The 25439-nt window shown below is 44.5% G+C and overlaps 1 protein-coding gene across 3 annotated transcripts in view; it reads right to left on the bottom strand.

The window, feature by feature from the left end:
• The window catches only part of TTLL7 (tubulin tyrosine ligase like 7), a 137090-nt gene that overhangs the window by 87438 nt on the left and 24213 nt on the right, over positions 1–25439 (bottom strand). For all 3 annotated transcript variants that reach the window (XM_075615678.1, XM_075615679.1, XM_075615680.1), the window contains exons 6-7: positions 24320–24478; positions 20137–20353 (exon numbers count right to left, since the gene is read on the bottom strand). In XM_075615678.1, coding sequence (XP_075471793.1) covers positions 20137–20353; positions 24320–24478 — 376 coding nt within the window. The remainder of the gene's footprint in view (positions 1–20136; positions 20354–24319; positions 24479–25439) is intronic.

The raw sequence follows: 25439 nt of genomic DNA, 5'->3' as shown, positions 1-25439 counted from the left end.
CTGCTAAAACTTTGCAATGAAATCCAGTGTAGAATGGAACGGGGACAATTCATCATGCTATCCTGCTTAACAAACTCCAGTGCTCTGGAATAGGGAAGCATGCTTTAAACTGGTTCAGTCCTACCTATCGGGTATATCCCAACATGTGTCCATCTCAGGCTCTAACTCCAACCCCTTGGATATTACCTGTGGTGTCCCGCAAGGCTCTGTTCTGGGGCCCCTACTCTTCTCAGTGTTCATTAATGATCTTCCCACAGCTTGTAAGGAAGCCTCAATACACATGTATGCAGATGACACAATCCTATATGCACACAGCCGTAGCCTCTCTGACCTTCAACACATACTTCAGTCTGACTTTTGAGACTCGAAAACTGGATTTCCCAAAACAAACTGTTTTTAAACACTGACAAGACTGTAACAATGGTATTTGGGACCAAGACTAAATTTTTAAAGCTTCCAGTGACTGAGCTCCAGATCAGAGCCAACGCTAACACCACCCTAACTTCTGTTACTAGTTTTAAATAACTGGGCATATGGTTTGACTCCCACTTAACATTCGGGATGCACATTGATATCCTGACATCCAAAACCTATGCCAAACTAGGTGTACTTTACAGGAACAAATCCTCCCAAAATCTGCTGGTCAGAAAGCGTATCGCACAGCAGATGCTAATGCCAATTATCGACTATGGAGACATAGTAAACGGCTCGGCACTCCAACCCCACCTTAACAAACTTGACACCCTCTACAATTCAATATACTGTTTTTTTCTCCAATGCAACTACAACACACATCACTGCGAAATGCTCAAAGGACTAGATTGGTCATCACTTAAGTCTAGGCGCAAAGTTCACCTTTCCTGTCTTGCCTTCAAATACTTTCTGGGCCAGCTACCCATCTAAGTGAACAAGCTGCTCACCCCTACCACATGCAGCACTTATCATCTGAGATCTGATGTTCATGGTCCCAAGGCTCAACAAAGTGTCCACCTTCTCTTACCGTGCACCCCAAAACTGGAACATCCTACCGGAGACTCTCAAATCCACCAACAGTTTACGTTCTTTCAAAATTAAGGCTGTCTCACATTTTAACCTGGTCTGTAACTGTTTCATACGCCTATAATATATATTATCTTTAACTGTGCATTCAATGTCTTATATATAATGTATAACCCAGCTCACTTGTGTAACAGTATTTGGAACCATGTATTATTTGTCTTAACTCTGTGCCCAGGACATGCTTGAAAACGAGAGGTAACTCTCAATGTATTACTTCCTGATAAAACATTTTATAAATAAATAAACCCAGTAAGAATACTTGGGCAATCAGGAAGTAAGCTGACAAGACAGCTGACAACCAGCTTGATAAGGAGGCTACTGCTTGTAGCAGGTGGCTGACGTAGACTACAGAGCTGTCTTGTGCAAACCCCTATCCAGATAGACTTCCTAAACTCTCTCTAGGGACAGAGATTCCCAAACAAAAATACAGTGAGGACTTTAATATTGTTCCCTAACTGTTGTGGTATATGTTTAGGGGCTGGGAACTGGACAAAGCCAGCCAGCTCGATAGATAGGGACTGCAATATTTAGCAACATCTCTCTATGGGGAGTAGGCGTTCTTTTTATGAGTTTTGGTTTGCCTTAAAGGGACAGTGTGCCCAAATGTTTATTTGTGTTGTGGTGAAATAAATCCACTCAACATTTGCTTTAACCTGAAACTGCACGTGTGGACTATTGTCTGACCTCGCCTGCAGGCCGTCCTGCCACAGTGACCCTAATGAAATAGCATGGCTTTGTAAATATGACCCAGAGTGACCCTAAAGGAATAGCATGGCTTTGTATTATCATTATTTAATATTACTTATTTTTCAATTTCTTGCACTATGTTAGTGTATGATAAACTTAGATAACACGTGTTTAAGGGTATGCTAATAATTCCAGCAGTGGCTGCCATGTTATCATAATTGACACCACTAACACCAGAAATACAGCGCACGCTGAGCCGTAGGCAATCCCCTGGCAAATTATTACTCTATAGCTCGAAATTCATGTAAAAAAAGACACTCAGATATAATGCAAAACATGTGTGGCTCGTTACAAAATGTTTGTGTCTATCGTTCAACACTCGTTTCAGGAACAAAGCCTAACATACCTAGCCATGTGGTAAAATAACAGAGATAGAGAAGGATTAGGTCGTGTGACATCTTTCATTAGCCCAACATATAGTTGATATATTAGAAGCTTTGGAACCTGTCATGGTGCTGCATCAGGTACGGCAGAAATATATAAAACAGACGATATTACATACAGTTCTTTTAGAGAGATACAGTATCTAGTTACAATGGATATGCGAAGGAAGTGGGGTGTTATAATAAGGTGGATCGTGGCAGGAGAGTGTGAAAATGCCGAAATGTCAGAAGAGGCTACACTCTATTGTATGTATGTATGTATGTATGTATGTATGTATGTCTTTATTTGTATAGCGCCATAAAATGTACATAGCGCTTCACAGTAGTAATACATGTCATATAAATAACAAATATAAATAACACATCATGGGAATAAGTGCTTCAGACATACTGTAAAAGTAACATTAAGGAAGGAGTCCCTGCTCCGAGGAGCTTACAATCTAATTGGTAGGTAGGGAGAACATACAGAGACAGTAGGAGGGAATACTAGTAAGTGCGTCTGCAGGAGGCCAAGCTTTGTGTCATGTGTCCATGATTATCCAGTGCTACTCATATGCTTCTTTAAGCAGATGTGTCTTAAGGTGGGTCTTAAAGGTGGATAGCGAGGGGGCTAGTCGGGTATTGAGGGGAAGAGCATTCCAGAGGTGTGGGGCAGAAAGTGAGAAAGGTTTAAGGCGGGAGAGAGCTTTAGATACAAAGGGGGTAGAAAGAAGACATCCTTGAGAAGAACGCAAGAGTCGTGATGGTGCATAGCGAGAAATTAGGGCTGAGATGTAATGAGGGGCAGAAGAATGTAAAGCTTTAAAAGTGAGCAGTAGAATTGAGTGTGAGATACGCGATTTAATCGGAAGCCAGGAGAGGGATTTCAGCAGGGGAGACGCTGAGACAGATTTAGGAAAGAGTAGAGTGATTCTGGCAGCAGTGTTTAGGATAGATTGTAGGGGAGACAGGTGAGAGGTAGGAAGGCCGGACAGCAGGAGGTTGCAGTAATCGAGACGGGAGAGAATGAGGGCCTGAGTCAGAGTTTTAGCAGTTGAGTAACAGAGGAAAAGGCGTATCTTTGTGATATTGCGGAGGAAAAAGCGATATTGTAATGCAATATATTAGACAATCAGGAGACACAAGAGTAAGATGTATACTAGAACAAGACAGTGTATACAGTATGTATACACACATATACATTATATGTTTTTATATATATTGTGACAGTATCCGGGGAAAAGTGATAGAGGGAAGGTACTTAGAACCAAGACTCCTACAAGGACTTTGCACTTTTTAGGTTCACTCTAGAAACGACAGTTCCCAGCAAGCAACAAATCAGGTGTAGGGTTACCAGGTTCCCAATAGGACTCACCTGACATAATTCTCTCTTACCTCTCACAGCCCGAGGGAAAGGCCGAGCTGCCTGGTAACTGTGGAGGAAGGTAAGGAATCGTGGGTTCTGATCTCTCTGCTGCAGGTGTAACCCGGTGTATATGTGTAAGTGGGGTCACCACCTGAAGCAGTTAGGGTTGGACATATGTTTGGTCAGAGCTCTATGGCGAGCTAGGACTTTTCTTGTTTTCCGTGTTTTGAATGCACCATTAAAAATAAGCAGAAGCATCGAACCTGAAGTTACTGTGGTTCCTTACCTTAGAACAGGGGTACGCAAAGAATCCCTCATGCACCCCCCTTTCTCCTCTCTCCTCCAGCTCGTGCCCCCCCCCCCTCCCATCCTGTATGGCTCCGGCGTCAAATGATGTCGCAGGGTCATTTAACATCATGTTGCCATGGAGACGCGTCGCTGGGATGCAAGGTAAGTAAAAAGTTACAGAGGCCTCGCACGATCCCTGGCCTTCGGGAAGCACGGGGCCTCTGTAACAGCCGCGCCCCCAGAAAATCTTGCGCCCCACCCCACTTTGCACACCCCTGCCTTAAAAAACTATACTAAGAACCCTCAAAGCTTTGGACATGTGACAATATATATATTGTCTAACTAAAGGTTTCTTTACGTGTCTTAAATGTAAGATGTGCAAATTGGATTTGCACGGGTCTAAACATGTTAAATGCTTTAATGCCGCTCACACAGGGGTTACTTACACTATTGATCGTTTCATTAATCGCGATTCCACTAACATAATATGCCCTTCTCCATGTTTTATCCTGTTTGCTCTTGGTGGATCTGCACGCCGTTTGGAACCGCAAGTGGACCGCGCAGCGGACCTGGGAACCTAACAGCGAGTTACCCTTGTGGATTTATATACTTATCCGCTTTAGAAGGGACATTATTTGTACTACACACGTGTGCTAGAAAGCACGAGGTACTAGTCCCCTATCCCCTGCCAGGGATGCTGTATTTATGTCCTATGTAGTGAATGGTCCAAGCGGAGATTTATACCTCATGAAAAGGGTTCTGTCTGTTTTTGACGCGCTGGTCACCTCTATCTGCCCCTTGTTCAGTGCCCCTGTAAAAAACAGTATATAGGACGCACTGCAAGGACATTTAAATTAAGATTTGCTGGACATATCATCAATATCCAAAAGGGATTTATTTACACACCATAATTTATCCAAGCATTTTTTAGAATTACATAATTGCAACCCTGCAGGTATTTTATGTATAGGTATTGACAAGCTACCCAATAACTGGAGAGGGGGGGATACAATTAATGCTACAGTATTTCCAAACTAGAAACCAGACGGATACACACAGTTAAAACATTAGTGCCCTTTGGTCATAAGGTAGACACAGATTTGGGTGCACTCCTCTCATAATGTTAAAATCCATTCGTTTATCTGGATTTTCCTTTTTCCTCCAATTAATTACATCGTGTGTCCCTCCTTATCCGTCATAGAGTTTCATATTTGTCATAGCCAAAATGTTGTTATTTTTATTACATTCATTCATTATTTTTCTTTCTTAGTATTACTATATAAAATTTAATTAAAATGTTATTATATGTATAATCACATATGGGTATTTCACTTTATAATCATGTCCTTATTTGTCACCCTTGTTGGGCACCTATGTAGGTTGCTATTGGTTTAGATTGCAACCAATTACAGTGTTGCAATGCCTATTTAGGACCTTCACCCAGGTGAGACTACATACCCCTTGATAAAGTCTACTGAGACGAAACGCGTAGGGCTATGGTAGTCCTGTTGAATTTTATTAACCTACTCCTGCTGCAAGCTGCAAGCCTTTATTAAGGCAACTAGAACTGTTGGTAACATCTGCCACTCCGATTACACTGACGGGGATACTATTGGACACCCACGTCACGATCCGGTAATACCGTACCAACCATCGCAAGATTCGGAGGAGGGAGTCTGAAGCACAAGCGTTGGAGAGGAGACGGCGTCTTCCAAAGAGAAGGAGTAGGATTTTATCCTGAAATGCCCATTTTTACCTGCTACATTGTAAGTAGGATTTGTATCGTCCGGGAATGATACTAAAATTACATACTTCACTATATTTGGCTGTTTTCTTTCATTTTTAGGTCTCATCCAGGCCCAGATATCTCTTACTGAACTTTCATTGTTGCATATCTCTGCAAGTGTTTTTATACACTTGTTTACATCTGTTTGTGCCCTTTGTTTTTTCTCCTTTTATATATATATATATATACGCACAAACACACTCTGATACATGTGAGTGGCGATAATAGTGCATCCATACAGTGTGTATACACACACCTTATAAAAGTCCGCGTTAATTGTTGTACTGTCTCATAACACTCGGATTTCGGTTCAAATTCTTATTTTTGGAATATTTTTTTAAAATGTTTTTAAAGTGTATGAATTTCAGTTCCCAAGTTATTTTTTCTAATGTGTTTCTTAATTGTTCCTTCAGGACCAGAATAGAAAGGTTACATTATTTCCTTGTATCAGTCTTTGTATATGTGTGCTTATTTTTGTATGTCTGTATGTGTATGTATGTTTGTTCTCATGTATGTATTTGTGTGTACATATATAAGTGTATACAGTATATGTGTATATGTCACTATTACATTACAATAGCATGTCGTCTGTTATACCTTCTCTGTTAGTCTGCACACTAGCTTACCACGATCCATATCGTTGCATATCACTTCCACCCAATATTCACTGGCGCTAGACCTCCCTACAAAACTCTATAACATCCTCTGTTTCTATATTAATGTAACACCTGATGAATAGCACAGAGGTTTGAATGCTTGTAACATATCAACTATTTGTGGGTACAATAAAAGGTATCATACTATAAAAGGTTTCAGGCCACTTACTCCTTCTAAAAAGAAAAAGAGCCCCACCCGCCCTGCCAGGTATATCAATAAATGGGGGGCCCTAGGGTAAGAGACAAGGACGAAGAGAGAGAGAGAGCTATGGTGTTGCTACCGAAGATGGAGCAGTACCATGAAACCCATTTGTGTGCACTCACCTATTTATATGTGGATTTCACACCAAGTGCTTCCCGACACCCCTGGGTGTTCCACAATCCCCTCACGGTACCGGGAAACACTAGGTGTGAAAGCCACATAGAGAAACAACACCTGCTTACAAGAATTTTGCATATCTGCTACGCTATTATAAGTGTGCATGGCAGGGACATCAAACGTCCATACCCTATGAATTATTGAGGGGTAACTGCCCTAACTACACACACTGTTATCAATTTAGATATATATATATATTTTTTTTAATGACCGACAAACCAATGGCTTAATACTATAGTGATATCTAGTATGAATGATCCCCTTATCTCTGGGCATAATAGCAGCCTAGAACTGTGTTACATCCTCGCTTGACCACAGTACTCACAGCTAGCATAGATTGCAATTGAGACACTATCTTTTACCGTAACTGTTTCTCCGATAGACCATACCGCTTAAATAACAGGTGTAAGCTATCTGCACCAAGACTTACCCTAAGTATTGTGCTATATACCTCTACTGTATAGTTTGGTGTCCTGGTTAAGCCTGGACACAGCTAATTGGTCTTCTGAGTAGAAACGCACACTCCCAGTCAGCCCCTCTGTCATTCCATTGGTGGTCTTTTATATGTCTGCACAGGGTCTATTTATATGTTTGTTAGTCTACCCCCACAAATTTTATATATATTTTCTAATAAAGTAATTTAAGGTTATTAAATACTCTCATCCTGATTCATATAGGGGGGTCATACTTACCTTTATTTGGCAACAGTCGGATGTGTCCGGCGCTGATCTTTAACTAAACTGATATCACAATTACCTTATAAATAGGTGAATGCACACAAATGGGTCCATGGTACTGCTCCATCTTCGGTACCAACACCATACCTCTCTCTCTATCTCTATTCGCCACTCTCCTCTGCATAAATAGCCACATAATCATGAAATAAGAGTCAAGTTTCAATACGCTGCATCAGATTTAAAATATTTACTGTGCTAGGAATATAATTACAGTAAGCGATGCACATACATAGGAACATGAGTGCGGGGGGGGGCAGGGGGGGGAGGGGGGGCTGCATTCATTTACTTTGTCAAACAAGTATAAAAAGAACCATGTAACTTTCAGTGCTACAAGTTTCCCAGTAGGTGGCGACATTGTCAAACTGCTAAAAGTTTGACTAGTTTGTAAAATAATAATAAAAATACCCCTTGTGGGAACATTCACGTCTCAGACAGATCTGCAGCCCTGCGCTTCCCCATTATCGCTTAGCATACAGTGCTTCCACTGTAGCCAGGGATTCTGGGAAATGGCATGCAAATGAACACTCACAGTGAGTCACTCCTTACTTTTTATCCATTTTAATATGGACCCCTATAAGCGTATTCCTGCTCACAGACAGCTGCTTCGAGCTTCACTCGTGGGTACATTTCCATGTCTCCGACAGGTCTGCAACCCTGTCTTTCAGGCTGTGTGAGAAGCCGTGTAATGCGGCAGGCATAAGATTATAGGGGCCCATGATAAAATGGATGAGAAGTAAAGAGAGACTCGCTGTGCTCATTTGCATGTCATTACCCAGAATCCCTGACTGTAGTGGAAGCATTGTATGTTAAGAGATAATGGGGCAGGGCAGGGCTGCAGACCTGCAGACCTGCCTGTCTGACACATGTGAATGTGCTCACATGTTATATTTTGATTTGCTGCACACTGTACGGGGGAGGACTTTTCGCACTTTTTTTCCCCCCACCATTTTTCAGACTTTTCAAATGTCTGGTTAAAAATAATAATTAAGTAGAAATAGCCGTGTCCGTCCAGCTGCGATAGCGCATTGTAAATGAGAACCTCAGTATTAGAGGATCCCTTTTTTTATTTGGACTAACAATTGATATTATAAGACAAGCCTGCAAGAGTTCTCTCTTCCTCAGAGCAAGCAACTCCCAGTTACAGAGATTCTAGGAGTTAAATATAGATGTAAAGACCAAGATAACTATTTAATACGGAATATGTGGAGAATTCATGGCAGAGGGGAAGATAAATAAACAGACCGGGCAATGAAGGAATGAAAGGGATGTACGAAGAACCCTACATCCATCCGCAGAGAGGCGAGGGGTGGGGGTTCAGTGGGGGAGAAGGGTTTGAAATGTAAAATGTAGAGAGGTAGGAAGAAACTCCCTATCGGCACTAAGGGGCCTCCTACTCTCGCAGCTCCGCAGCTGTCAGTGACCAGCTGCACGGTTACGCATGTTCACAAGAAGCAAAATGAAATGTGAGAAAAAACGCTATTCTCTATCGCAAATCACATCTTCTAAACCGCGGAATTATCCGTCCCCAGCCTGACCTACGGGTTGTGTTCTCTCAGCCAAACCCATATTTCAGGCTCTGGGTGTAACTCGCAATACCAATGTCGCCGCCCTTTAGGTGGCGTTAAAAAAATGCGAGTTTTTTTTTAAGTGGTTTTAAGGGAGCTACAAGAATAGCCATTATAGGCAAAAAGCGCAAGTTTGAGGCTTTTTTGATAAACCGATCGGATTGTCAGAGCAGAGTGAAACTTCTTCTAAAAAAGCCATTTAGACGCGGTTTTGACATGCGATATGGGTTTACAGAATAGCGCAGCATGCCAATCCTAAAGTGCACTTTAGAAGCGGGTTGCCACACTTTGGAACTATTAGAATAGACCTTAGTCCTCTTGTTTTAGTATCAAAGAGCATTATTATTTTGAGTTCAAAGGTTTTCCGTTCTTGAGTTCATTTCAACATTCCATTGAGGATGTAGGTATCACGTAATACTGAACTACTCGTTTACGCTGCACTAAAATAATAATGCATTTGAATAAATATACAATTTCCCAAGTAGTTCAAATCTACGTTAAAAGGAATATTTCAAATTCATTAGATTTTTTCCTTTTCCCGTCTCCTTGTAAAATATGAATGTGTGATGCAATATAGAAAATTCTATTATTCACAGTGCAAGCTGAAAAGGGCACAGCAAACCGGCAAAATAAAGAAGTACCGTAAGGATTATACGTATATATCAAGAATGCCCCCTATGGGATCAAGTTCACTAAATTGTTTAAGGGGGGAGTGGCATATATATATATATACACTGGCGACACACTTTATTCGAGCTTGGCTAGTCCCACGAATTCGGGTATACCCGGGTGTATTGAGGTTTGTGACTGTTTTCTGCCCGAGTGCATTGAGGTATTTTCCAAGCAGGGATTGAAGCATTTTATTCCCGCTGGCTGCAATAATGCACAGTATATATATATATACTGCATTACAATTCATGAATTTATGCCATCTGGTAGACACGCGAAGCATTGCAGCCTATTAAATCCTAATCATTATCATTTAACAGATCAGCCGCCCATCAGCCAGCCATGAACCCAGGCTGGGAAGGCAAATGCAACGGGGCTTGTCAGAGGTGAGGAGCGGCGCATTCCAGGTATCTGCCAGGTACATACTGGGTATTTGCTCGAATAAAGTGTGTCGGTGCAGTATATATATATATTGTGACAAACGGCTTACTCCGGGGCTCCGTCGTTTGTCTAGGACTGTTTAGAACACGGTCTTTTAGGGTAGGTTAAATGATGAGGCGTCACGTACTGTTTCTTTAAACAGGCTATGCCTGGTTTATTCAGTCCCAGGCACTGAGACTGCCACAGTGCATACAACAGAAAACAGATCAAAACAAAAGCTGCTCACCTGAGCGATAACTTAACTTAGATATCCCTGACTCAGGGTTGGAAGTGGCTTTTCCACTTCCAACATCAAAACACGGTACTTTTGCAGTCTTACACAAATGAACAGAAAGATTGAACCTGTTTGGGGAAGAGGCTTCTCCCCTCTGTAGTTCAGCAGCCTTCCAGCCTCCTGGCTCTTGTGGGGAGACCAGAGCAAACAGGAAATTAGTCTTTCATACCTGATTCCTAATTAGCATGACAGGTGACAGAAATCAGGCAGCAGACAAACTCTGGTCTGGATCTCTCATCCCTCAGTTCCAGCGCTTGCCAAACTGTGGGATGGAGTGTATGTATTATAAGGCTGCACTCCCAGGCCAAACAGGATAGAAACTGTCTAGTATCCTGGGAGCCCTATATACGGAATTTATTACCATCCCCTGGTTTCTGTCACATATCCTCCCCCCCAGCTCAGACCTCGAGGGATGAGCGACCATGGATATTAGGGAGTGCATCCTTGACAACCCGTCAGCATTGCCATGTTTGTGCCCTGACCTGTGTTCCACAGAAAATTTAAAGGGTTGTAGGCTTAGGAACCACCTGGTCACTCTAGCATTCTTTTCCCTGTTTTGACACATCCAGGTAAGGGGTGCATGATCTGTGACCAACCGGAATTTTCTCCCCAACAGGTAGTATTTGAGCGTCTCTACAGCCCACTTTATTGCGAGACACTCTTTCTCTACTATGGAGTAATTTTTCTCCTGGGGATTTAGTTTCCTACTTAAATAAAGGATGGGGTGCTCCTCACCTTGAGACTCCTGGGAGAGTACCGCCCCCAGCCCTACCTCAGATGCGTCGGTTTGGACTACGAACTCTTTGGAGAAGTCAGGTGTGACCAACACTGGTTGGGCACAGAGAGCTTCTTTCAGGCTTCTAAAGGCCTGTTCGGTTTCGGGGGACCACTTTACCATTAGCGGTCCTCTTGCTTTTGTGAGGTCAGTTAGTGGGGTTGCCTTAGTTGCAAAATTGGGAATAAACCTTCTATAGTACCCAATTAACCCCAAAAAGGTCCTTACTTGTTTTTTTGTAACTGGCCTTGGCCAATTTTGTATCGCCTCCACTTTGAGTGTTTGGGGTTTGAGTAAACCTCTGCCAATAGAATATCCCAGATACTTGGCCTCCTCCAGACCAATAGTGCATTTAGCGGGGTTAGCAGTTAGTCCAGCAGACCGGACTGCGTCAAGCACATCTTGGACCTTTGGAAGGTGGGATTGCCAATCTTCACTATGGATTACCACATCATCCAGGTAGGCGGCAGCATACCGAGCATGTGGTTTTAAAATTTTATCCATCATTCTTTGGAATGTGGCGGGAGCTCCATGTAAGCCAAAAGGCAACACCTTATACTGAAAGAGGCCGTCTGGGGTTGAGAAGGCTGTCTTTTCTTTTGCCCTTTCTGTGAGGGGAACCTGCCAGTACCCTTTTGTTAGGTCTAGGGTTGTGAGATATCGGGCTTTGCCCAGTCTCTCTACAAGTTCATCTACCCTGGGCATAGGATAAGTATCAAATTTTGACACCGCGTTTAGTTTCCGGTAGTCATTACAAAACCTTGTTGTACCATCTGGCTTTGGGACTAAGACTATAGGGCTGTTCCACCCACTTTGGGATTCCTCAATTACACCTAGTTTTAGCATTTTTTTAACCTCTAAACTTATAGCCTTTCTTTTGGCCTCTGGGATTCGGTACGGTTTAAGGTTAACTCGGACCCCCGGTTCAGAGACTAGGTCATGTTCAATTACGCTAGTTCTACCTGGCCGTATAGAGAAGATTTCTTTGTTTCTTTTCACTAAATTCTGAACCTCTCGTTTCTGATGAACAGACAGGGTTTCAGCTATGCTAACCTCTGGGTCAGTTTCTTGATTCTCTGACGGACCTGGGGGTACTAGGGTTAACAAGACTTCTCTATCTTTCCAGGGCTTGAGTAGGTTTATATGGTAAATTTGCTCAGGTTTCCTCCTACCTGGCTGTCTTACCTTATAATTTACTTCTCCCACTCTTTCCAAGACCTCATATGGCCCATGCCATTTAGCAAGGAATTTACTCTCCACGGTGGGAACCAGAACTAGTACCCTATCACCTGGAGAAAAAATTCTGACCCTAGCACCCTTATTATATGTATTCCTCTGTGCTTCTTGAGCTTTCTCCATGTGTTCCCTCACTATGGGTAGGACTGCAGCAATGCGGTCCTGCATTTGGGCAACATGCTCTATTACACTTCTGTAAGGGGTAACCTCGTGTTCCCAAGTTTCTTTGGCTATATCCAGTAAGCCCCTTGGGTGTCGGCCATACAATAGTTCAAACGGGGAGAAGCCAGTGGATGATTGGGGAACTTCCCTAATGGCAAATAACAGGTACGGTAACAAACAATCCCAGTTTTTCCCATCTTTATCAACCGCCCGCCGTAACATGCTCTTTAAGGTTTTATTGAACCTTTCCACTAAACCATCTGTTTGTGGATGATAGACTGAGGTTCTGAGATGCTTGATTTTTAGGAGTTTACATAGCTCTTTCGTTACTTGGGACATAAATGGTGTTCCCTGGTCAGATAGAATCTCTTTAGGAATCCCGACCCGGGAAAACAGAACTACTAATTCTTTTGCTATGTTTTTAGCTGAGGTGCTACGTAGGGGAACTGCCTCCGGATATCGGGTGGCATAATCTAATATTACCAATATATGCTGATGTCCCCTAGCAGACTTTATTAGGGGTCCTACTAGATCCATAGCAATCCGGTCAAATGGTACCTCTATTATGGGAAGGGGTACCAATGGGCTGCGGTACGCCTTGAACGGGGCGGTGATCTGACATTCTGGGCATGAGGAACAATAATTCGTAATTTCTGCCAGAACCCCAGGCCAATAGAAGCTTCGGAGAACCTTTTCTTTTGTCTTTTCCACCCCTAGGTGTCCCCCCAATGGATGACTATGTGCGAGGTGTAATACTACGTTACGGAATGTCCGTGGTACCAACAATTGTTTCGTTGTAACTGATTTCCTTTTATCAACCCGATATACTAGGTCGTTCTCTACCTCGAAGTAGGGGTAAGCAAGTGACCTATCTGGTTGGCCAGGAGTACTATTCTGGTCCCGTATATTTCCCCTTGCTACCGCTAATGTGGGGTCCTCCCACTGGGCCTTCTTAAAACTCCCAGGACTGACCTCTAGGTCAGCGAGGGTCTTATCCGGTTCTGGGGTGGTAAGTGTCTGCTCAACATCTTGATTTGGGGTATTCCCTACCAAAGTAGTGATGGGGAAGGGAATTTTACAGCACTCCTCCTTTTCCCCCTTCTTATTTGGGCCCTCGTCAACCTCCATTTCTGAAAAAGGGAAAGGATTTGTTTCTTCTAATACTTCGTTATGGTCCGCTATTGAACTCTGGGCGCTATTCTGAGCGGGGGACCACATTTTTAGAAAATGGGGAAAGTCGGTCCCTATTAACACATCATGTGCCAGTTTGGGTACAATACCCACCTTGAAATCTAAAGAACCAAACTCTGTTTCAAAAAAAACATCAACAGTGGAATATTCATGATTATCCCCATGTATACAACAAATTGCCACTCTTTGTGAACTGTTTCCCTGTTTCTTCTTAATGGGCAAGAGGTATTCGGACACTAGTGTGACCATGCTCCCAGAGTCAAGAAGTGCCCGAACCCTCTTACCATTAACCTTTACAAATGCCCACAGATGGTTATTCAAGGGGTCCTCTGGGCTAGGGCCCATACATTGGGACAACAGCGAATAAGGTTCCACGCTGTTGCATTGCATGGGCTCATCATTTAGTGGGCAGATTTTTGCTGTGTGGCCCCTCTCATGACAATTTACACATTTAGGTACATAGTCTGTGTCCCACTTAGAGCCTTTTCCCGGCTCCCCATGTTGGCTATTGCCCTTAGTGTGCGAACCACTGTTGCTGGTGCTGCGTGAAGGTGGTCGCCGCTCTTCAGCGCCCCTTAACCCCGGTACCCTTTTACCGTCTCTGGAAGAGTCCTGGAACCTCGGGTAGTGGGGTTGCTCCACGACTGTGGGTTGCGGGTGCTCTTCTGCTGCATTGTACCTTTCTACGAGGGCCACAAGCTCATCCGCATTGTGGGCGTCACTCCGACTGACCCAACGGCGTAAGGCAGAGGGAAGTTTCCTCAAGAACTGGTCCATGACCAACCGTTCCACGATGTGGCTGGCTGAGTTGATCTCGGGTTGTAGCCACTTCCGGGCGAGGTGGATGAGGTCATACATCTGGCTTCGGGTGGCTTTATCCATCGTGAAGGACCATGCGTGAAACCTTTGGGCGCGAACAGCCGTGGTTACGCCGAGGCGGGCGAGGATCTCGAACTTCAATTTTGCATAGACGTTAGCTTCGGCTGGCTCTAGATCAAAGTAAGCCTTCTGGGGTTCGCCGCTTAGGAAGGGTGCGATTAGACCAGCCCACTCAGCTTCTGGCCATCCCTCTCTCTGTGCCGTGCGTTCAAACGTGAGAAGATAGGCTTCCACATCATCCGAGGGTCCCATCTTCTGAAGGTAGTGGCTTGCCCTGGTCATTTTCGGTACTGGGGCTGCCGCTGCCAGTGGAAGGTTACTGATAGTCCCCCTCAGGATCTCGAGTTCCTGCTGTAAGCCCTGAGCGAACCGCTGTTGCTCCTCTCTCAGCAAGCGGTTTGTCTCTTGCTGGTTTGCATTCGCGTTTTGCAGGGCTTCATTCGTCTGTTGCTGGTTTGCATTCGCCTGTTGCTGGTTGGCATTCGCCTGTTGCTGGTTGGCATTAATCTCTTGCTGGGCTATTAGCAGCTGTTGCTGGGCTGCATTCGTCTGCTGCTGGTTTGCATTAGTTTCTTGCTGGGCTATTAACAGCTGTTGCTGGGTTTCATTCACGTCTTTCTGGGCAGCGACATTGCGTACCAGCGCACCCACCACGTCTTCCATCTTGTTTGCAGAGGATGAAAAAAACTTTTTTTTTTTTTTTTTCAAAGTTCTTCAACCCGCAGACCCCCTAGTGCTCTGCCCGCATTCTCCACCATATGTGACAAACGGCTTACTCCGGGGCTCCGTCGTTTGTCCGGGACTGTTTAGAACACGGTCTTTTAGGGTAGGTTAAATGATGAGGCGTCACGTACTGTTCCTTTAAACAGGCTATGCCTGGTTTATTCAGTCCCAGGCACTGAGACTGCCACAGTGCATACAACAGAAAACAGATCAAAACAAAAGCTGCTCACCTGAGCGATAACTTAACTTAGATATCCCTGACTCAGGGTTGGAAGTGGCTTTTCCACTTCCAACATCAAAACACGGTACTTTTGCAGTCTTACACAAATGAACAGAAAGATTGAACCTGTTTGGGGAAGAGGCTTCTCCCCTCTGTAGTTCAGCAGCCTTCCAGCCTCCTGGCTCTTGTGGGGAGACCAGAGCAAACAGGAAATCAGTCTTTCATACCTGATTCCTAATTAGCATGACAGGTGACAGAAATCAGGCAGCAGACAAACTCTGGTCTGGATCTCTCATCCCTCAGTTCCAGCGCTTGCCAAACTGTGGGATGGAGTGTATGTATTATAAGGCTGCACTCCCAGGCCAAACAGGATAGAAACTGTCTAGTATCCTGGGAGCCCTATATACGGAATTTATTACCATCCCCTGGTTTCTGTCACAATATATAGTCCGGGCGGGTGGATTTAACCCCCGGTCGAGTAAATATTGGCCCAAGCAGCGCACGTGTTTTTTTAAATTTCTCCTGCTCGCGCTTGAAAAAAAAAAAAAAAAACCCACCTGACAGCTGATTGGCGCGCGCTCCCAGGCTTTGTGGGCGCGCGGCCAGGCTCTATATGAGCCCGCCCCCAACGAGCGGCCATTCTTTTTTTTTTCCATGGATGACACAGTAAGTATAATCTGTGCCTTACCCCCTGTCCCCGGCGCTCCCGATGCAGTTATGGAGGTGGTAGCGGGGGTGTTCTCCTGTCCCCGGCTCTCCCCCCGTCACAGTCCCTCCGGTTCCCGCTTCCCCCTGTCACCGCGTGACAGCCCGCGGGGCAGGAGATGGGAGCGGGGATGTCCCTCCGGTTCCCGCTTCCCCCTGTCACCGCGTGACAGCCCGCGGGGCGGGAGATGGGAGCGGGGACGTCCGTCAGGTTCCCGCTTCCCCCTGTCACCGCGTGACAGCCCGCGGGGCAGGAGATGGGAGCGGGGATGTCCCTCGCTTCCCGCTTCCCCCTGTCACCGCGTGACAGCCCGCGGGGCAGGAGATGGGAGCGGGGATGTCCCTCCGGTTCCCGCTTCCCCCTGTCACCGCGTGACAGCCCGCGGGGCAGGAGATGGGAGCGGGGATGTCCCTCGCTTCCCGCTTCCCCCTGTCACCGCGTGACAGCCCGCGGGGCAGGAGATGGGAGCGGGGATGTCCCTCGCTTCCCGCTTCCCCCTGTCACCGCGTGACAGCCCGCGGGGCAGGAGATGGGAGCGGGGATGTCCCTCGCTTCCCGCTTCCCCCTGTCACCGCGTGACAGCCCGCGGGGCAGGAGATGGGAGCGGGGATGTCCCTCGCTTCCCGCTTCCCCCTGTCACCGCGTGACAGCCCGCGGGGCAGGAGATGGGAGCGGGGATGTCCCTCGCTTCCCGCTTCCCCCTGTCACCGCGTGACAGCCCGCGGGGCAGGAGATGGGAGCGGGGATGTCCCTCCGGTTCCCGCTTCCCCCTGTCACCACGCGACAGCCCGCGGGGCAGGAGATGGGAGCGGGGATGTCCCTCCGGTTCCCGCTTCCCCCTGTCACCGCGTGTCAGCCCGCGGGGCAGGAGATGGCAGCGGGGATGTCCGTCAGGTCCCCGCTTCCCTCTGATCACCCCCCCCCCCCACGTGCCCGGTGCTCCCACTGCCTGCATGGAGGTGGTAGCGGGGGGTTTCTTCCCCCCACCGCTGTCCCCGGCGCTCCCGCTGTCTGCGCAGGAGGAGGGGGGGGAGCGTGTGGTGGTGCTGGTCGCGGCCTTTCCTCTGTTCCGACCCCCCCCTCGTCTGTGTAGAGTGAGTGTGTGTGTGTGTGTGTGTGTGTGTATATGGGAGTGTGTGTGTGTGTGTGTGTGTGTGTGTGTGTGTGTGTGTGTGTGTGTGTGTGTGTGTGTGTGTGTGTGTATATGGGAGTGTGTGTGTGTGTGTGTGTGTATATGGGAGTGTGTGTGTGTGTGTGTGTGTGTGTGTGTGTGTGTGTGTGTGTGTGTGTGTGTGTGTGTGTGTGTGTGTGTGTGTGTGTGTGTGTATATGGGAGTGTGTGTGTGTGTGTATATATGGGAGTGTGTGTGTGTGTGTGTGTGTGTGTGTGTGTGTGTGTGTGTGTGTGTGTGTGTGTGTGTGTGTGTGTGTGTGTGTGTGTGTGTGTGTGTGTGTGTGTGTGTGTGTGTGTGTGTGTATATATGGGTGTGTGTGTGTGTGTGTGTGTATGGGTGTGCGTGTGTGTATATGGGTGTGTGTGTGTGTGTATATGGGTGTGTGTGTATATGGGTGTGTGTGTGTGTGTCTATATGGGAGTGTGTGTGTGTGACACCAGAGGTACCCCCCAATCAGTCACCCCCCCACCTAGTCAGTCAAAGTCACCCAGTCAGTCACCATCTCCTCACCCAGTTCCCCCCCATCAGTCAGTCCCCCCCCATCTCCTCTCTCCTCTCTCTGTCTCTCCCCTCCCTGTCCCTCTCCCCTCCCTGTCTCTCTCCCCTCCCTGTCTCTCTCCCCTCCCTGTTTCTCTCCCCCACACTCTCTCTGTCTCTCTCCCCCACACTCTCTCTGTCTCTCTCCCCCACACTCTCTCTGTCTCTCACTCTGGATCTGGATATCTTATTTACCCTGTATATCTTAACTGCCCTATACTACACCGAAATAACTTATACTGCTTTCTTCCAGATCTGACTCAAGCTTCACACAGGAAACATCGGAATCCCCCCTAACCCAGAAGACAGGTAGGGAACACATCCCCTCCAATGTATAACATTGCGGGAATGAAGGTACCTGGACATTGAGGGACTGCGGATCAGGTAAGATCCCAGGCGGGATTGCTGCTTTAAATATTGGGAAGTGGGGACGTCAAGACACTGGTTAATGGATCAGGAAACTAGTCATCCACACACACACACACACACACACACACACACACACACACACACACACACACACACACACTAATTGTAGTATAATGTAATACAATAAACACATTTATGTCAAAAACGAATGTTGTTCTGACTAGGAATTTATTAAATGTATTTTATTTATATATTTTATTTTAAAGTGTGGTTGGGGGCGGGACTAGGGCCGGGACTAGGGGTGGGGTTAGGGGCGTGGTTAGGGGCGGGACTAGGTGGCGAGTAGATTTTTTGGTTGGGCGAGTAGATTTTTGGGTTATTTGTCGAACAATATATATATATATATATATATATCAGGAAAAAGAATGCTATTTGGCTATAAATGAGCAGCCCCTGACAGTGCTTAAAGGCAAAAAATATATAGTAACAAGGAACAAACAGATGCTTAATAAAAGCACTCAAGCGTATCCAAAATTATTACATTTATTAAACAGCATCTAAAGCACACAAAAAATATTAAAAAATAGTCTGAGGTAAACCCATAATGCCAAAACTAACTGCCTGAGAAATATAGCTGACATGCAAAAGAATCAATGTACCTGAGGGTGTAACCAAGGCACACAGAAAAATACATCACTAAACTAATGCAAGAAACGTGACACAACTACCTGAGCGGTCCCAGGTGAAAGATGTAATTCCCCCTCCCCCTAAAAACATCAGTCGGTATAAAAGCTCTGTGCTAGGCAAGAGATCCCCTGATGAGCGCGTATATATATATATATATATATATTCTTCCTACTGGGGGGGGGGGGGGGGGAGTTCTGTTCGATGTCAGTTGGAGGGTGGAGCTTACCCATTAGTGCGTACTGCCATGGATGGACTCAAAAGATAAGACAAGACAATTATGGCAAGAGCGACAATTTAAAATGTTTGCATTACCACCAGCTTTTGGGGAGAACAATTTTATCATTAATCGTGTCAGTCAATGAACACTGACTAAGGACGAAGTCTAACAACTATATGTAACAGTAGAGAAAGTCTGATGCTTCCAAACACATATCCGTCCAGAGCAATTGCTAAACAGATGATTTAAAGGAGCTCCATAATATAGGTATACCCTGTGAGTAGGTAGACTCCATGATGAAGCGCTGAAACGCGTTGGGTGATGCTGCCTCTCTGAGGTATTTTTGTATGATCCAATAAATTCTCTATTTTTTTATGAGTGAGCCCCCTCTGGATTTATTTTTAACCCTGGAAAGTGCTCCGTTTTTTCTCCACCTCGTTCTAACAACTACATGTACCTACTGGAACAAATATCAGTAACCTAATACATATTCCATATATTAAATAGCCGTAGAAAGTCATCAAGCTTAGCTCGGACGCTGGGCAGCTTCATCTACCTGTTTAAACAATGATCTAGATAGATAAAAGGAACATCTTATGTACCTATTTAACACTTTTCGTGACGGAAGGCTGTCTTCCAGCATTCAACCATGTGACCACTTGGTGTACAGACCACATATTTGAGGGCAGGCCCCCCAGCATGTGAATGGAAGGAAAGGATAATCTACTTCCATTCCAATCCCACTCACCGTGATGACGTACACTGTCATAGGGGTCCCTAGATACGGCCCTTGTGACGTTACGGGTACGTCATTGAATATTCCAAGTGGTAAACGCTACTGTAAACTAGCAGTAATGTAATGTTGAATTTTTTATGTAGGTTACTATCAAGTTACTATGTAGAACACAAATACAGCCGTATATCAACTTACCAAATTGGATTCACTGGGTGAATGGTACTTTTCGGTGCCCATTCTAACAAGCCCGTCATTATATAAAAATATTCTTAACGGGTCGCAGGAGGTGAGTAGAATGTACACCCGTAAGTCAAACTTGTAACCTTCCATTAGAAAAGGTTTGTCAAGATATTCCTGGACAATCAAGTGATCTTGAGCTTGTAGTTTTTCTCCATTTCGTATTAGAGATATACTGTTGGAAGATGTACAGATAATTTAAATAGAGTAATTGCATGTAGATTTAGACAATATATATTTATATATATATATATATATATACACACACACACACGATGGATAGTAGAAACACCTCAGCATAGCAACTGTCATAAAAAAGCAAGTGCACAAATCCTAACAATGAAATATAAAAACACTTCACACAAACCAAATTGGAGAAAGACTCAGCTCTGCAATTATGAGGATCAAAAAGATTGTATTGGAACAACTATAAACACCCAACGTTTCGGTTTGGTTCGGATTCACTTTGGGGAAGGTCCCACAGTGGGACCGAAACATTGGGTGTTTATAGTTGTTTAAGGCAGATTATGGCAGGAAACGTAGTATTTCTCTATATGGGGTTTATTTACAAGGATTAAATAATACACTAACAGGCCCACCGTCCCTTTAAGTCAAAACAAAATCATAAAATATACTCCTACTCGTCTTAGGAGACTAACTACACATTCAGCTTCAACCCCTACTACCTGGATGGATAACTAAGCTGGTTACCACCCCAAATAGCTGAACATATACAGTCTCTGAACACGGCAATAAAGTGTTTCGCCTATCTGTTACTCCAGGGTTTGGAGCAGACATCCCCACTTCAGCGCGGCCTCGCGGCCTTCCTTCCTAGGGGAGCTCAGCCCCACGAGAGCTTAGAGAATCTCTCCTCTATAAATCCAACGTTAAGCACAGGACTTCCCCACTTCAGCACAGACTCGTTCTTCCTTCTCCTTCCTGGGATTAAAAACCCAGGCAGTCCCAGCAGGCTCCGTGACCACCGTCCAGCGGGCCCAGGGGGCTGTGGCAGGTTCCACAGCTGGGGAGAACTTTTCTCTGCCCCCTTCTCTGGAAACAGCATTGTCTCTCTCAGCATGGCAGCTCCGTGTCTGCATTAAAACACTTCCTTGTTCATTCAAAACTCCATGAGCAATCAGGAGTTCAGCCTGCTCAATTAGCCAGCAACTGGCTTCTCTAGGGAGATTAACTCTCTGTTCATTGGAAAGTCCCATTGCTGCCCTATTCCAGCACCTAGAGGGCAGCGAGGGTATATATACAGTCATGTGAAAAAGAAAGTACACCCTCTTTGAATTCTATGGTTTTACATATCAGGACATAATAACAATCATCTGTTCCTTAGCAGGTCTTAAAATTAGGTAAATGCAACCTCAGATGAACAACAACACATGACATATTACACTGTGTCATGATCTATTTAACAAAAATAAAGCCAAAATGGAGAAGCCATGTGTGAAAAACTAAGTACACCTTATGATTCAATAGCTTGTAGAACCACCTTTAGCAGCAATATCTTGAAGTAATTGTTTTCTGTATGACTTTATCAGTCTCTCACAACATTGTGGAGGAATTTTGGCCCACTCTTCTTTACAACGTTGCTTAAGTTCATTGAGGTTTGTGGGCATTTGTTTATGCACAGCTCTCTTAAGGTCCAGCCACAGCATTTCAATCGGGTTGAGGTCTGGACTTAGACTGGGCCATTGCAACACCTTGATTCTTTTCTTTTTCAGCCATTCTGTTGTAGATTTGCTGGTGTACTTGGGATCATTGTCCTGTTGCATGACCTAATTTCGGCCAAGCTTTAGTTGTCGAACAGATGGCCTCACATTTGACTCTAGAATACATTGGTATACAGAGGAGTTCATGGTCGATTCAATGACTGCAAGGTTCCCAGGTCCTGTGGCTGCAAAAACAAGCCCAATCATGACCCCTCCAACACCGTGCTTGACAGTTGGTATGAGGTGTTTGTGCTGATATGCTGTGTTTGGTTTTCGCCAAAGTGGCGCTGTGCTTTATGACCAAACATGTCCACTTTGGTCTCGTCTGTCCAAAGGACATTGTTCCAGAAGTCTTGTGGTTTGTTCAGATGCAACTTCGCAAACATAAGCCATGCTGCCATGTTCTTTTTAGAGAGAAGAGGCTTTCTCATGGCACCCCTTCCAAACAAACCATACTTGTTCAATCTTTTTCTAATTGTACAGTCATGAACTTTAACATTTAACATGCTAACTGAGGCCTGTAGAGTCTGAGATGTAACTCGGGTATTTTGCAATTTCTCTTAGCATTGCACGGTCTGACCTTGGGGTAAATTTGCTGGGATGTTCACTCCTGGGAAGATTGGCAACAGTCTTGAATGTTTTCCACTTTTGAATAATCTTTCTCACTGTAGAATGATGGACTTTAAATTGTTTGGAAATGGCCTTATAACCCTTCTCAGATTGATGGGCAGCAACAATTGCTTCTCTAAGATCATTGCTGATGCCTTTCCTCCTTGGCATTGTGTTAACACACACCTAAATGCTCCAGACCAGCAAACTGCTAAACTTTGGCTTTTATAGAGCTGGTCACACTTGCTGACGATCAATTAATCAAGGGCATTTGATTAGCAGCACCTGTCTGCTACTTAGTATGTTAATTCCTATGGAATCAGTAAGGGTGTACTTAGTTTTTCACACATGGCTTTATTTTTGTTAAATAAATCATGACTCGGTGTAATATGTCATGTGTTGTTCATCTGGGGTTGTATTTACCTAATTTTAAGACCTGCTAAGGAACAGATGATTGTTATTATGTCCTGATATGTAAAACCATGGAATTCAAAGAGGGTGTACTTTCTTTTTCACACCACTGTTTTGGATATATATAAAGAGGTCACTGGCACTCCTAGGAATATAGGTATAAGAGCGGTGCTTTGCCCACAAAGATGAATAATGCATGTAATCACCAGCAAGGTTATAAAAAAAAGACAGGACTCACCAGGTGAAGTCCAAATAAACTGTATTCAGAGTGTTCACACCCCCTTGAGAAAGATCTCTTGAAGAGGATCGAAACGTTGGAATTTGTGTGAACACTCTGAATACAGTTTATTTGGACTTCATCTGGAGAGTGCTGTCTTTTTTATCACCTTGCTGGTGATTACATGCATTTTATATATATATTTATTTATTTATTTTATTATTTTTTACATTATGGTGGGTGAAAAGGGCAACAAAAAACAACCAACATTAGCATATCGCCCATTTAAGCTCCATTTGAATGGAAATTCCAGGCAAAAGGTGACACATTGTGTGCTTATTTGCATGTCATTTCCCAGAATCCCTTGCTGCAGTGGGAGCACTGTATGCTAGGTGATAATGATTGAAAGGCAGGGTTGCAAGTCATAAAACGCATACTGCACAGGGGGAGGGATAAGCTTCATTCACAGATCAGATTCCAGTATGCACTGTTTTAAAGTAAAAACCCTTTTTTGGCTTCATTCATTGTAACACCGCCGGAAGAAGAGATCAGTGTATCGCGAAAGCTCGCACAAATCGCATTTCGTTAGCCACAGAACGGTATCGTCTATTCGTTTTTGATTATTAAACTCGGCTAACATGGTACAGATACCTCTACAATGTATATATACAAAGCATGAGAGGAGAGAAAGGATTGAGGGACTTATTCATTGAAATGCGACTTTGCCCCAACACCTGAAAATGGAACGCAATTTAATGCGATGAATATCGGGAGTTTTCACCATACTCAATAAGAATGATCTACCAAGTTGCACTTTGAGACAATTTTGCTCCGTTTGCTTCTGCTAGCAATTTGGTAAGTAGGTTTTGGAACATGCAGTGGAGGAGTTACATGGGGCAATAGCACAGTGAGATGTATATCAAAGTTTCCATTAATAACTGGTACAGTTTTGTGTCTGTTACATGCACCTGGTATAAGGTATTGTTACACTCTTTGCACAAGAGATCAGCATCAAATGTAAGAAGCTCAGTTACTTCATGCTGATTCAAAAAGAGAACTTTTGCTCTGTATTATATAACTTGCACCATTTTGATACATATCCCTAGTTTGTTTTTCTTAGCAAGGGACTATTGTGTCAGTTAGGGTTGTCTGATAATTAAACACCAGAGATAATAATATAACCTACCCGTGGCCCATTGCTCCATTCGCTGGTTTGATTATGAACGTTTTCTGCCTCTTTTTCTTCTTCAGTTCTTTGACATAGTTTTGAAACTGTGTATATTCTGCAGGAAATATCCAGGTCCGGGGAATAAAACTATATTCATGAGGCTGACACTTAATCATTCTGCAAAAAGGATGAAATGAGGTCAGGTTTTCAACTACAACAAAACAGCTTAAGATTTACCCCCCAAATACTTCAGCAATATAAGACGATGTGCGTGTGCAGTCATGTACATATTTGGTGAAAAGGGAACTTTGGCCGATGATATTACCGTATCAATAAGAAATATAACACTTTTCCAACAGCAGTGGTATGTACAGGTAATGATAGAACTTTAACAAGATGGTGAGATAACTGTATGATCAAGAAGAAGACAAATACATAGAAAAGTTATTTGGTGTCCCAGTTAAACAAAATGTTCGTACCCTCTTTCTTACTCTTGGGCGCAGATCTACAAGAGGCTGCTAAGATTTAGCATGGCGTTACTCCCACACATATGAACAGGAGTAAAGGCGTGCTAATGCTTAGCCCCGCTGTGTGGAGATGGGCCTTGGTACCCAACACTGAACAAATGAAGAGACATTACAGTAACTATTCATCAATGGAATTACAAAATGAAACCGATGAGACGGCATAGTGCAAGAACGCATAACTCAATACAGGCATACCCCGCATTAACGTACGCAATGGGACCGGAGCATGTATGTAAAGCGAAAATGTACTTAAAGTGAAGCACTACCTTTTTTCCACTTATAGATGCATGTACTGTACTGCAATCATCATATACGTGCATAACTGATGTAAATAACGCATATGTAACAGGCTCTATAGTCTCCCCGCTTGCACACAGCTTCGGTACAGGTAGGGAGCCGGTATTGCTGTTCAGGACGTACTGACAGGCGCATGCGTGAGCTGCCGTTTGACTATTGGGCGATATGTACTTACTCGCAAGTGTACTTAAAGTGAGTGTCCTTAAAGCGGGATATGCCTGTACTGCAGGGGGGCCTCAACTCCAGTCCTCAAGACCCCCTAACAGGTCAGGTTTTCGGGATATTCCAGCTGAAGCAGGGATATCCTGACAATC

The sequence above is a fragment of the Ascaphus truei genome, chromosome 10, assembly GCF_040206685.1.
Source record: "Ascaphus truei isolate aAscTru1 chromosome 10, aAscTru1.hap1, whole genome shotgun sequence".
Lineage (NCBI taxonomy): Eukaryota > Metazoa > Chordata > Amphibia > Anura > Ascaphidae > Ascaphus > Ascaphus truei.
The sequence above is the reverse complement of the archived record's forward strand: the minus strand, read 5'-3'. Positions and strand labels throughout refer to the sequence as shown.